The following is a 13,302-nucleotide window of genomic DNA, read 5'->3' as shown; positions in this document are numbered from 1 at the left end:
TATATATACATACTATATATACTAGATTATATCCAAACTACAGTAAATATTAAATACTAACTCATCCTTCATGTTTTGCGAGTTGCTTAAGTAAGCTTTGCTAGCTGACCTTGCTTAAGTAGTGACCCTTCCATCCCATCTGTTCGTTAGCTCTGGCGAAGCCAAACTAGTTAGCAATTAGAAGTCACATACAATGAATGGATTAGCATCATTATCAGCAGGTTAGTATTCAATCTATCAATTAAACAAGCTTTGAGTGGAATATCTAATTTTAGTTGTGTTTACCTGTCTATAATGTCAGTCCTCCTATGAACATTGTGATTTTGTTGTTTATCAAGGTTGGAGGTATTTAGCACATTGCAATAGGTAGGAAGTGAGAAAGAGAGGTCAGCTAGTAGATTTATCAATGAACATAGAAAACAGATGTTAAATGATGATGATGATGATGATTTGGTTACACCTCTTTATGCCCTGGTTTGTCCCTTTATTCCCAAGTTTACTTTGTCTTTCTTCCATTCAAGATCAATGAAATATGTACCAGACAAAGTAACTTGAGTTGATAAAGTTAACTTAAACCCTTTGAAAGAGATATTTCAATATGACTGATCTTGATAAAAAAAAAAAGCAGTCTTAATTACAAAATGAAGAAATTAATAAAAGAATATAAAGTAGTTATACTGTGCAAGGTTTGCAATGTTACACTTGGTTGATTACTGAGTATTATTTGTTTTGACATTCAGATATTCAAGTTGAATGTCAAGTAAAGTTGTAAATGTGAAGTAGACAGCTGTAAGTCTGCAATGAAAATAAAAGTCCCATCATACATAATTATCATCTTATATGTATATATATATATATATATATCTGCCCATCACAACATGACACAGACTGTCACCAGTTTCTTTGGTCTCTGATGATTTACTTCATCAGTGAAGACTTTGTATTCATCTATGTCATAGAAGAATTAGACTATCAAAAACATTACTATCCAGGCTGGCAGCTATAATAAAAAATTACAGGTATAAGAGTTAATAGAACTGAAATGGTTTCAACTTTTAAGTGAACTTATGTCAAAGACTTGATTAGGTGGAGCTTAATGCCACTCTGTGTTACTCACACAGCAGTTTTGAACTGACACCATAGCGTATGTTGGTTGCAGCTCAGCTACTACTCTGGCTCAAACACTACTCTCTAGCTCAAATTCTACTCTGGTTCAAACTCTAACCCGGCTTAAGTACTAGTCTAGCTGAAACCTCAATCACTATTCCAGTTCAAACACTACTCTGTCTCAAACACACTGTTGCACGGACACAATTCTGCTCTAGAAGAGAACTGCTGCTTTCCAAAGCCATTTTTTATATACAGTTATGTACTATTTTGTTATTTTTATTATGAAATACATGTATCTAATAATGAAGATAACTATACTATAGGTTATCTGATAGTTTGGTTGATACCATGATATATGTATACATCATCATCATCATCATCATCGTCGTTTAACGTCCGCTTTCCATGCTAGCATGGGTTGGACGATTTGACTGAGGACTGGTGGACCAGAAGGCGACACCAGGCTCCAATCTGATTTAACAGAGTTTCTACAGCTGGATGCCCTTCCTAACACCAACCACTCTGAGAGTGTAGTGGGTGTTTTACGTGCCACCAACACGAGGGCCAGTCAGGCAGTACTGGCAACGGCCACGCTCGAAATGGTGTATTTTACGTGCCACCAGCACAGGAGCCAGTCCATCGGCACTGGCAACGATCTCGCTCAAATGTCTTTTCACGTGCCACTGGCACAAGTGCCAGGGAGGCGACAAAATTAATATAAACAGCAGTTTGCAATGTTTCATTAAAAGGAGAATTATAATTGTCACTAAATGTGACTAGGTTGTTAGAAACACTTACATTGCTAGAAATAAGAACTAAAGTGCTCTAATGATGTAGTCAATGCACATAAATGTAAACATATACACTAACAGGGACCTCAGTCATCTGAAAAATGCCGATCAAGAATTCCTAATACCAGCGTCACTTTTGGCAATTTTTGTTACCTCATCAGTTAGGACTGGCTCACACTTCAGCTCTTTCTGGACTTGCTTCTCTCTTAGTATATATGTCTGCATCATCTAAGTCAATGGCTGATTTAGTGATTTGCTAATGTATACACATAGAACTGTGGAGGCGCAATGTCCCAGTGGTTAGGGCAGTGGACTCGCAGTTGGAGGATTGCGGTTTCGATTCCCAGACCGGGTGTTGTGTGTGTTTATTGAGCGAAAACACCTAAAAGCTCCACGAAGCTCTGGCAGCGGGTGGTGGCAACCCCTGTTGTACTCTTTTGCCCCAACTTTCTCTCACTCTTTCTTCTTGTTTCTTGAGTAATGCTGCAATGGACTGGCATCCCGTCCAGCTGGTGGGGAACACATATGCCATAGAAACTGGAAAACCGGACCCATGAGCCTGGCTAGGCTTTAAAAGGGCACGAAATGGAAAAATACACATAGAACTACTATAAACAGCAGTTTGCTATGTTCCATCAAAAAGGAGAATTATAATTGTCACTAAATGTAACTAGGGTGTTAGAAACACTTACATTGCTAGAAATAGGAGCTAAAATGTTCTAATGCTGTAGTCAATGTACATAAATGTAAACATATACACTAACAGAGTCCTTAATTGTCTGAAAAATGCCAATCATGTGTGTATGTGTGTGTTTATATATATATGAACACACACACATTTATAGTTTTTCCTAATATTACATGTCTTTGGCTAAAACTCTAATCATTCTTTCTTAACAAAGTGAACAGTTTCAATATGTTGTAATTGGTGCAAATGATAGGGACTTAGGACAGTGACTACTTTGCTGTCTTGTGTTTTTGAATTCTATGATGGTCAAAGCAGGATTTAGCGTTACCTTTTCCAAAAATGTTCTGAAGTTAAATCTATTGCATATTGTCCTCTTTTATGTAAAACAACCTTTTAAACAATTTAAAAACTCAAATTATTCTTAATATTTATCAATATGTTAATTTTGATATAATCTTCCAGTCACTAATGAAATGTTTTCATCTTTTTCTATCCGTAGGTTACTGGATCCTACTACAAACTCTGACATTGCCAGCTATCGGATACATAGAATTCTCTTCTGTGCTCGTGGACCCACTGACAGCAATGAAAGACGCTGTTTTGCTTTCACCTGTAGCCATGGGGATACAGCAGAAACTACCATCTTTCAATGCCATGTATTTAGATGTGACTTACCTGAAGCGGTCAGTTTTACTTCTCTTCATGTCTTTGATTCCGATTCCTAGACCAGTTATTTATGCTTTTTGGCTCATTATTTCAGTCTCTATGTTTCTGATATTAAACATTATAAGAATCAATTTGAAACAGAAAAGAGAAACCTGCTTAATATGTTAAAACAGCAGAAACAATTTATAGTACCTAATACAAGAAGATAGAATTGCAAGCACTTTATAGTTAAAGTAGCAGACCTCGTGGATCTTCCAAGGTGTAATTTGAACCAACCATCCATGTATGTGTGTATGTGTTTGTGCATCAATAGCATCTGCATGTATGTGAGTGTGAGTATTGACAATAGTGTTTGTTTGAATCTCTCTTTCTCCTTATCACAGACTTTTGCAATTTACTTCCTGCAGTATGGCATTGTTTACACCACAGGAATCTGTCATTAACAATATAATAGATTGGTGATGTTGCACCCGACAACTGATAAAAATTCATGATCAAACTACAGTTAGTGGGTTTGTTGGTTATTTTTGTGTCAAATTGGTTCTTATAATAGCATTTAAACATTCTTATATCATTTCAAATTGTATCATTTATTTTACGATGCTTATTTCTGTTCTAGGTAGCCAAAGTTTTGTACTGCTTTGCTACAACCTTCAGGCGTGTTCCTAAGCAGCCTCGCAGTGAATCAATCAGTAGCTTGTCTGATTCTGAACAAAAGTTCATCTTCAGTGTTGGCCTCGAGTTCAAAGAAGATGATAGTCGTGGAAACTTCTCTACTGTCCCAAGGGACAAAAGTTGTTTTAAACTACGGTGCAATATGGATAAGAAAATTATTATCACTGTACAACAAAACAGTCTACTTGAGCTTAAAATTGAAAGGTTTGTTCTCTGTTGTTTCTACATTTAAAAGTGATTAGCATTGTGGTATATCTGATATTATTTCTCTCACTAACAAGGTATATAACTACATTTGTCTGACTGAACAATTCTCCATTTCATGGTTGAGTTGTTAGCATTAAGGTCATCATCCAGTTGTAAAACTGTTGTTTCAACAAAAGTCATTTTACCTACCCATACATTCTTCTCTTAAATTCATTTACCAACTTATGCTCTGTTGTTAAAGCAGGAGTGTCATCTCCTAATGTAGCTACTACGTCAGCATGAATGTCATTGGGGGCTAAACCCTTTTACTGCAGGCACTTGATAACATGACAATGCCAAATTTTGTCCATTTTCAAGAGAAGTTGCTAATAGTTACTTTTGAAGTTCTCTTTGAACAATCAGATATCAGTGTATCTGGAAAGTAACAATACACTTTTTAATAAGGAGATTTGAAATTGATGCATGCAAGATTTTGCAGCTTTAGCATCACTCCTTCATAGTTAGTTACACTATGAACTTTACAGCCTATCCTCATAATCAAGAAATTCGTGATATTTAGTGAAATAATGAACATTTTCATTTATTGGTATATTTAGTTAGTGTTTGAAGCAAAACTTAAGAAAACATTCTGACATAAAATTATTGTTGTCAAAACTGCATCACAATGTCAACAGACCAAAACTTTATCACAAAGGTTAGTGTTCCTCTTCAGAGTGAGAAACTACTACGACTCCAAATGGTTATTAATTCTCTGTAAAGCTTAGGTGAGACAGCAAGAGAATACTGCTTCTACACATACAAACATTGTAGACTGCATTCAAGGAACATTTGGCATGAAGTTACTTGCCATCACACTCCACCCTCTGGGTCACAAATTTGCTGTTTCCTATTCCAAACTTTTCTACTATAGTCTCTGTTTGGCCGGGCTTCTATTCCCACTCAGATACTTCCAACTCATCTCTCCTCTCTGTACCACCAATATCTTCTTACTTGGCCTTGTATAATCAGCCCCAATATTCCCTCTCCAGAACATTGTTTCTCTGGGATTCTCTTCCTGCATGTTTTTTGTTTATTTCTTGCAAACACTATTGGCACAATTTTTTTCTTAAAACTAAAGCAATCAGGAAAAAAGAAATACGAACAATTAAAAACAGGAAGTTTTACATCATGGAATGAAAGGCAATTTGTATCTAAAAGGGTTACAGAGGCATTGGTGTTATATATTGTATAATCTTTTGTTTCAGATGTTTTGGCTTATTGCTGTCTCCTGGTAGAAATGTGAAACATGGAGATATGCAGCTGATTGAAATGGTAAGATATTTGATAATTTGGAATATATTCTTTATATCATTATTTCATATGGTGTATGCAACTGAAACAGTATAGGACTCCCTTCCCCTCATATCTGTTCAACTATAGCTGTCTTTATAGTTCTTTATATTAATATAGAGTTATCTATAAGGAAACTATACAACTTAGTTGTTTTGTATAGTATGTATACTACTATAGCTGTATTACATAACACCTGTACACATATAGCTATACACGCATTGTATATGTTAGCTATATAACACTGTCTATACCAGGGGTTTTCAAACTTTTTGACTTGCGGACCCCTTTATATTTCAGGCTTTACCTTATGAAATTTATACATAAATATTTGCTTAAAATAAGATATATTTTTATATTTATTTATTTAACAGTATTTAACAAATAGGTTTATTGTCAATTAAAAGATTTCTATTAAAAAACATATATAAAATCAAATTGCCCATAAAAAGTATTTGCTGTCCACGGACCCCCTGTCTTGTCCTTGCGGACCCCCTGTAGTCCGCGGACCACAGTTTGAAAACCCCTGGTCTATACTATAGGGCTGTATAGAATACTATGTTTATTCATGTATAATTTGCACACTTTTTTTCCAGATCTTTAAACCTAAAAATCTGTACATTTTGGGTATGCATTACATGAGAACTAAATGTTCCTCATCTTTCCATGGTCATATTCAGGATGGCGTAAGTTAAAAGCTAAAAGAAGAGTTTAAAATCACTATAATAATCTAACGTTTTTCTTTGATAGTGTAATAATACATTAAATGTTGATCATATTTCATAATTGCACCTATAAGATCATATTGCTCAGAGCTGTTCACTACCTTATTTACACATTGAATTTGATTCAGAAGTAAAATGTAAAACCAAAACAGGAACAACCAAATAATCAAATGTATTTAATTTTTGTTTATACAATGCTCAGTTTGTGCACAGACACTGCCACAAGAACGTACACTTCTAAATATTTTATTTGTGTTTCTGTATCTTGCTATATTAGAGAATAACAAAAATGCAGTCTATCCATGAGCAATCAGTCAATATATCATTTAATGTTCAAATCATTTAATATATATAATTTATCATTAATATATAAATATTTCCTTTTATTGTATTAAAAATATTGACATTATATTAAACAATATATATTGCATAATTAATGTTTTTGTTAAATTAAAATGTATGATGTTCAAAGTATAAATCAAAAGAATGTTCTTCAAAAAGAAAACTGGTTATAAAAATATAAGAGGGATTTTACAAAATTTTCACTTAACATTTGTTTCCCTTTGGCAACACATGGTAAACTGAAAGTATACATTATCAAATGCAAATTGATTTTTTTAGAGAAGAAAATAAAAAACATAATTGTGTGGTGATTTTATGCAACAGATGCACTTTTTACAGTCAACACTGACCATGATAAAAGGTCATATTTTATAAAAAGTAAACAAAATATGATTATTAATTTGAAATTTAATTTTTTTTAAGAATGGAAATGTATGTCTGTTCTGAGACAAGTTTAAACAAGATGAAAACAACCAAAGACTGTTTTAATTTTGTTTTAAATATTAGCAGGGTTTTAAAAACTTTTCTACTGTTTTTATTACAGTTTGTTTTTAAAATGATCTTTCAGTTTATGATTTGAACATATAGGATCTGGCAATTTTTTAAAAATTAAAAACAATGTTGTATTGTGTGCTTTGATCAGAACTTTGCTTAGCCAAGTTTATATTACAACTTGGAATGGTATGTATTCTGGAAACATTGATATTTAAAACTTAGATATCTGAAGACCTTTTTTTAAAAATTAAAGAAATAAAGAATAAAAAACAAGTTGGAAGTGTTTTAAAAGAGTACCGTTTTCATTTCTCAACATCATCATCATCAACACTTTTGTTAAAATAATTTAGTTAATTTATTAAGCTAGTATTTTTGAAAGAAAGACATATCTTAAAGAAAAAAAAATGATTTAAAAAGTACTGAAAAATATTGTAAGTTTTTGGAAGGGAAATTTATGAATGACTCTTGTCATAGAGATATCTGCTATGACAAGAGTTAAACAAGATGAAAACAGTTAAATATATAAGATCTAATGATGTTTTAACATGATACCTGGCATTCAAAACTTAGTAATTGATAGAGTATTTTGGAATAAAAGAAATTGGAGAGTAGTGTGTGATTCTTCAATTTTGAAGTATTTACTTGTCTGTTCCAGGAAAGGCAAGTTAAGTTTTACATTTCCCAAAATTGATGGTTTCATTTCTGATGATGCCACTTTCCTCAAAGAGTACCCAAAAGAAGAGTCAGTGTGTATTATAGATGAGATTTATTTTTCTGGCATTTCATTACCCCAAAGTGGTGCTAATTATGTATGAGTGCAAAGTATAAAAACAGCTCTACTCTAATTCAACAGTGTTATATCTGTACAAACACAGCTCTACTATATAGTACCTATCTATGGCTGAACTATATAGAAAAGCTATACTATACAGTAACTGTACAATATAGCTGTATTGTACAATAGCTATATAACAACAGGTGTACTAATAACTATACAATTACTGTACTGTACAACATCTACTCAACGACAACTGTAATCATTAAAAGCTAACTATGCAGTAGTTATATAACTACTATACAATTCCAGTTGTACTATACATCTTCTATACAACTACAGCTGAATTATATAGTACCTATGCTATTACAGCTATATAGCTGATGCACAGCTTCTACAGAAGTATAGTGTTATAATTGTGATCCCTCCTAACTTTGAAGAGATATTTATATTCAAAGGCTTAATATTTAAACAAGCTTGACCTAAATAATTGGAATACTAGATGAATATTTTATACTGCAGTTGTTTTCACTGCACCACCACTTGCAGTGCTATCACCACCCTAACCCTAACCACCATTGCAACTAACAGTCATTGCTATATAATCACCACACCACCACTAGCACTATCACCTCTACCACAACCACAGCACAATGACAAGAACTGTCATCTCTACTTACACTACCACATCTTCCCTACCTCAATGTTTTCTGAAGTATCAGTTGTTATATAATTCACATAACAATTTCTGTGCAGCCAGTTGCCAAATTAGTTTCCAAAGGCAAGCACTGGCCAAATGAAGAGATGCATATTCTAGAGAATGTAGTCTTGCAAATATGATATTTTAAACAAATAGGGGATGAACCTTTTATGACTGCTTTTGATCATAGATTTACTTGATTAGCACTGATTGTGAGTTAAAGTCTCAACAACAATCTGTTTTATTGTCTCTGTACAGAGAAAACTTTTGTTATAGAATCTAATGTTGATTCTTTTTTTTAATTTCCAGGAATGCATGGGTAATAGCAATGATGGTAAAAGTTATATCATTTCTGGCCATTGGGACCCCACAGAACCTAGTTTTACTGTACTGAACTCTGAAACAGAGAAAGGTAAGTTCCCTCTTTAATGAACAACTGTATGATCCTTAAATCTGTATTATTGAGTTGATAGATAAATCTCTATCACTAGCCTAAACACCTCTGTATGGTCAGATGAACTGCTAGAAACAACAGACAAATCTTTCTCACATGACACCCTAGTGTATCTATGACCATTATGATGTAGCCATGGATACACTACAACTGCAAAAAATTTAGGATAATGATCACAACTAGAAAGCTTTTGTACATCGGTTTGCTCAACGAGAGCTGACCTGGGCTAAAGAAGCAAATCTCATATATTCTTATGTTGTATAGGATTTAATTGTTCAGTGCTGGTGGCATGGAAAAAAACACCAATTATACCCAAGCAGAGACAATGAATGTAAGGTTGAAATGACTCTTTAGTCTTGCTGAGAGCAAGACAACCTCTATAATTGGTGCCATGAAAAAATGCATCCAGTACACCCTGCGAAGTGGGTGATGTTATGAAAAACATTCAGCCATAGAAACTTTGCCAAAATTGAGGCACTGAAGTAAGATGGGTCCTCTGACCCATTGAATCTTATTGAGCTGCTACCTCATGCCAGCATGCAAAACAGATGTAAAATGTTGATGATATATACATAAAACAGTATGTGTGTGTACACGCACACACACACACGGTCTTTGAAGTCTCACTAGATGCTGGCATTGTCAGACAGTCCAATGAAATCAACGACAGTGAAACTTGAAAGTCCTTGTTGACTTTTTCCAATTAATGTTTGATTATTTCTTTATATAACTGTGTATAAAGACATACATACACACATATATGCGCATGCGTGTGGCGGGGTTAGAGGGATACATTATCTGGCCAGGCGGCTACCGTGGTAGCTCTCAGTTGTGTTCCAGGTTACAGCTAACCATATCAATTAGTATTTAATGCCTGTGGCTATTAGGAGTTATCACTCACACTGTAAATTCCTTCGATGGGTAATTCCAAGTTCACTTCACTTCACTGGATGGTAATATTATCTGAAGTGTATATCAGCAATAATTATAATGATAGAGAATATGGAGACTGGTACATCCTCAAAATTTATATTTTACAATGTCATACAGCATATTTTTATGGTTATGACAACCTACATGTGTTTCCACTGCACAGAGTATGTGCAGTTGCATAGCTTTGTTCAGGGTCTTTCAACCAGCTTGGCTTGAAGCTACCTGAATTCAGTTAGTTGTTTATTGATTATGGTTCAGTGGGAAGTGAGGGGAGGGTGTTTTGAATCTGGAATCTGATCTGTTTGTAAACTAGTGTGGTTGACCTCGGTTTCACATCAGTTGCTGGCCAAAGTCAGGGTTCTATCTAATTAGGTCAGAGTTTATGTTACTGCTTTGGCAGGCTTCTTTGTATATTGTAGTGGATGGGTACTTAATAAGCTTACTTTCAAGTATAGTTCTTGTAATGTATTTTATTTTAGGGTGGTTCAGTTCTGTTATGTTCTTAGTTATTCAGATATTTTTGTGGCTGTGATGTTAATTATGATGGATAGTAGAAAGGAAAAGGAATATACACTTGGCTATATAATTGGGGAGTTTAGGACATGTGCTTCTATCTTTTCATTCCCACCCATCTGTGGGTGGGATATTGAGTTATTTAGAATGTGTATTAAATTTCTTAAAGGCTTTTTTATGTTAATGTAAGCATCTTAGGGCCTGTTCCAGCCTGCTATTAAGTAATTTGTGTCTGAATGTAAAAATTTGGTACAGTTCTTCTATACATAGTTCAAATCTGTTTCCCCACTATTCCATATGGTTTAGCCATGCAGATTATCTCCCATTCTGTGGTAAAGCCCTGGTTCCTATCTTTAAGAGACCATATTAGTCTGCTTAAGCTCATACTGTTCGTCTTACTTCAATCTCTAAATGAATTTAAATGATTTGCTAAAAATATGCTGTATGACATTGTAAAATAAAAAGAATTAAATTTTGAGAATGTACCAGTTTCCATATTCTCTGTTGTTATAATTATTGCTAACACACACACACACACATCACCTGTGTCAACTAGGATTATTGGAAGTTGTTATACACTGCTGGTCACATTGTGCTTCCAGATTTTTTCTTGATTGTGTCATTCTTTTCCATCTTGGCTCACATTGTTTTAATAAATCATCTCCCTGTTGTTGTGGAGGTCTTTCAAGTGCTCTTTGCTGATGTCTTGGATACCACTCAGCCACTGCATGGGTCTACTTGTTGTCTGTGAACTTTGCACTGTCTGGCCCAGTGGAATTTGTACTTCTAGTATTCTGCAGTCATGTCATTCACTGTCTTTCATTCTTGAATCACCTCATTTCAGATATGTTCTTTGTGTCATAGCCAATTGTTGTTCTTCTCGCTCCATAGTAAACCACATTTCACTTGTATATAAGGGCACAGATAGGACAGTGCTACTGAAGAGACTGGCATATAAGGTCTTGTCCAGCTTTGCTTTAAGCACATCTTTTATTGAGGTAAAAGCCTACCATTCTACCCTTATTCTCCTTGAGATTTCATCTATGTCTCAGTGCACATTTACTGTGTGCCCCAAGTATATATATATATGAGTGGAAAAATACACTATTTAAATATATTTCAAAATACTTTCAATTATCTGTCATTGATTGCACAAGAAGATATTTTGACTATTTATTTTTCCTTATACTTTTTAGATAATCGTGTGTTTTTGACTATTGCTGTTGATTTGGTTATCTCTGGCATCCAAGAACCAGTGAGATTTGCTATTGAAACCAAAGCCAAAATATTCCCTCAGACTGAGAGATTCTGGTACTTTACTAAAAAACCTCACTATGAACAATTCCACCTCAAATTGAAACAGGTAAGTCATTCATTTTTTCATCTCTCTTTGATGTTCTGCTGAAACCAAACAGTTGATCACCAGTCTCTGTGTAAATCTTTTCTGATATTCTAACATTTATGAACAATTTCTTTACTAGCATCTACAACAACTCCAGATAAACAAAGCCGACCTGTATTTTGAACATTGTATCAAACTATTGGTTGAGGATTACTTTTATATTTTTCCTCAAGGATTATTCACAATATTAACTTCTTTAATGTATGTATTGACTTAACAATCTACTTAATCTTTACCTGTTATCACTTCTGGTCAAAGGGATTATTAAACAAGATCTACTTCATCAAACCTTTACAGCGTTTCTTTTATATATTTATATTGTTTTCATCAGTAAAGCCTTTGAATGTCTTCAGGTGCCATCTTTTGTAACTTCAGGCACCATATTTTCCAACTTCAGATGTCATCTTTTGTTACAGACAAGTTTTTAGTGTCCAACTAGTCTTGAAATACGATTTTTTTTTTTTTTTGCAACAAGCAAATCTTCAAGCAAGCCAATGGAACTAGTGATTCTTAATCATATTTTGCATTGTGGTACATTTGAAATACTAGTGCACCTCACAAAGAAAGTTCAAAGTATATAGGAAATTGTTGTTTACCTTATTTCTTTAGTCATCATCATCATTGTTGTTGTCCTTTTAATGTCAACTTTTCCATGCTTGCATGGGTCAGAAGAAATTTGTTGAGCAAGGTTTTCTATGGCTGGATGCCTTTCCTGCTGCCAACTCTCACCTGTTTCCAAATAAGGTAATATTTTCCCATCACACAACATCAAGGCACACACACCTGTCTACCAAATCTACTCATAAGGATAGCCAGGAACTATAGTAGAAGACACTTTCCCAAGGTGCCATGCAGTAAGATTGAACCTGGAACCAATGGTTGGAAAGCAAATTTCTTACCACACAGCCACACCTACACCTATACTTGTGTATAACTATAATAAATAAATACTTTTTAAGACAGTCAAGCATTAGTTTAGATTTTCTAAAGTTTAAATCGTATTTTGTTTTAAAATCTGCCACCCACCCTTTGGGGCCACTGCTCTATGCTAGAAATAGCAGTCAAATCTTCATCAATTCACACCATATCTTCATAAAACATGGACATTTTGGACAATGTATTTCTTAGATCCCTTAAAAGATGGTTTGATTACAACTGGAATGCTTTTCATCATATGTTTCCTGGATCTTTAAGTGCCATCTAATTTAGTACCATGAAGTCTTGAGGTGCTACCTTTAGTAACAAATTAACCTGAAGTATTGCTCATTGCTCTATAAAAAGTAAGAGAGGTCATATATATATATGTATACACACACACATACACATACAATTTCACTGACTAGACCATATTTATAGTATATTCCATCCATTACTGTCACAGCTGGCAACTGCTACTGGCAGCTAACTTCTTAAATCTAGCTATTTATCTCCTTTTGTATTAAAGTATTGTTCTCTTTCCACACACTCTCTCTCTCTCTCTCTCTCTCTCTCTCTCTC

General features: G+C 34.2%; 1 protein-coding gene across 6 annotated transcripts in view; it reads left to right on the top strand.

Moving 5' to 3' along the window:
* Positions 1 to 13,302, top strand: part of LOC106875263 (rab GTPase-activating protein 1) — a 120,644-nt gene that overhangs the window by 81,606 nt on the left and 25,736 nt on the right. For all 6 annotated transcript variants that reach the window (XM_014923344.2, XM_014923343.2, XM_014923342.2 and 3 more), the window contains 5 exons: positions 3,089 to 3,272; positions 3,875 to 4,134; positions 5,382 to 5,448; positions 8,813 to 8,915; positions 11,600 to 11,766. In XM_014923344.2, the coding sequence (XP_014778830.1) occupies positions 3,089 to 3,272; positions 3,875 to 4,134; positions 5,382 to 5,448; positions 8,813 to 8,915; positions 11,600 to 11,766 (781 nt within the window). The remainder of the gene's footprint in view (positions 1 to 3,088; positions 3,273 to 3,874; positions 4,135 to 5,381; positions 5,449 to 8,812; positions 8,916 to 11,599; positions 11,767 to 13,302) is intronic.

Source organism: Octopus bimaculoides, chromosome 2 (assembly GCF_001194135.2).
Source record: "Octopus bimaculoides isolate UCB-OBI-ISO-001 chromosome 2, ASM119413v2, whole genome shotgun sequence".
Taxonomy (NCBI): domain Eukaryota; kingdom Metazoa; phylum Mollusca; class Cephalopoda; order Octopoda; family Octopodidae; genus Octopus; species Octopus bimaculoides.
The sequence above is the reverse complement of the archived record's forward strand: the minus strand, read 5'-3'. Positions and strand labels throughout refer to the sequence as shown.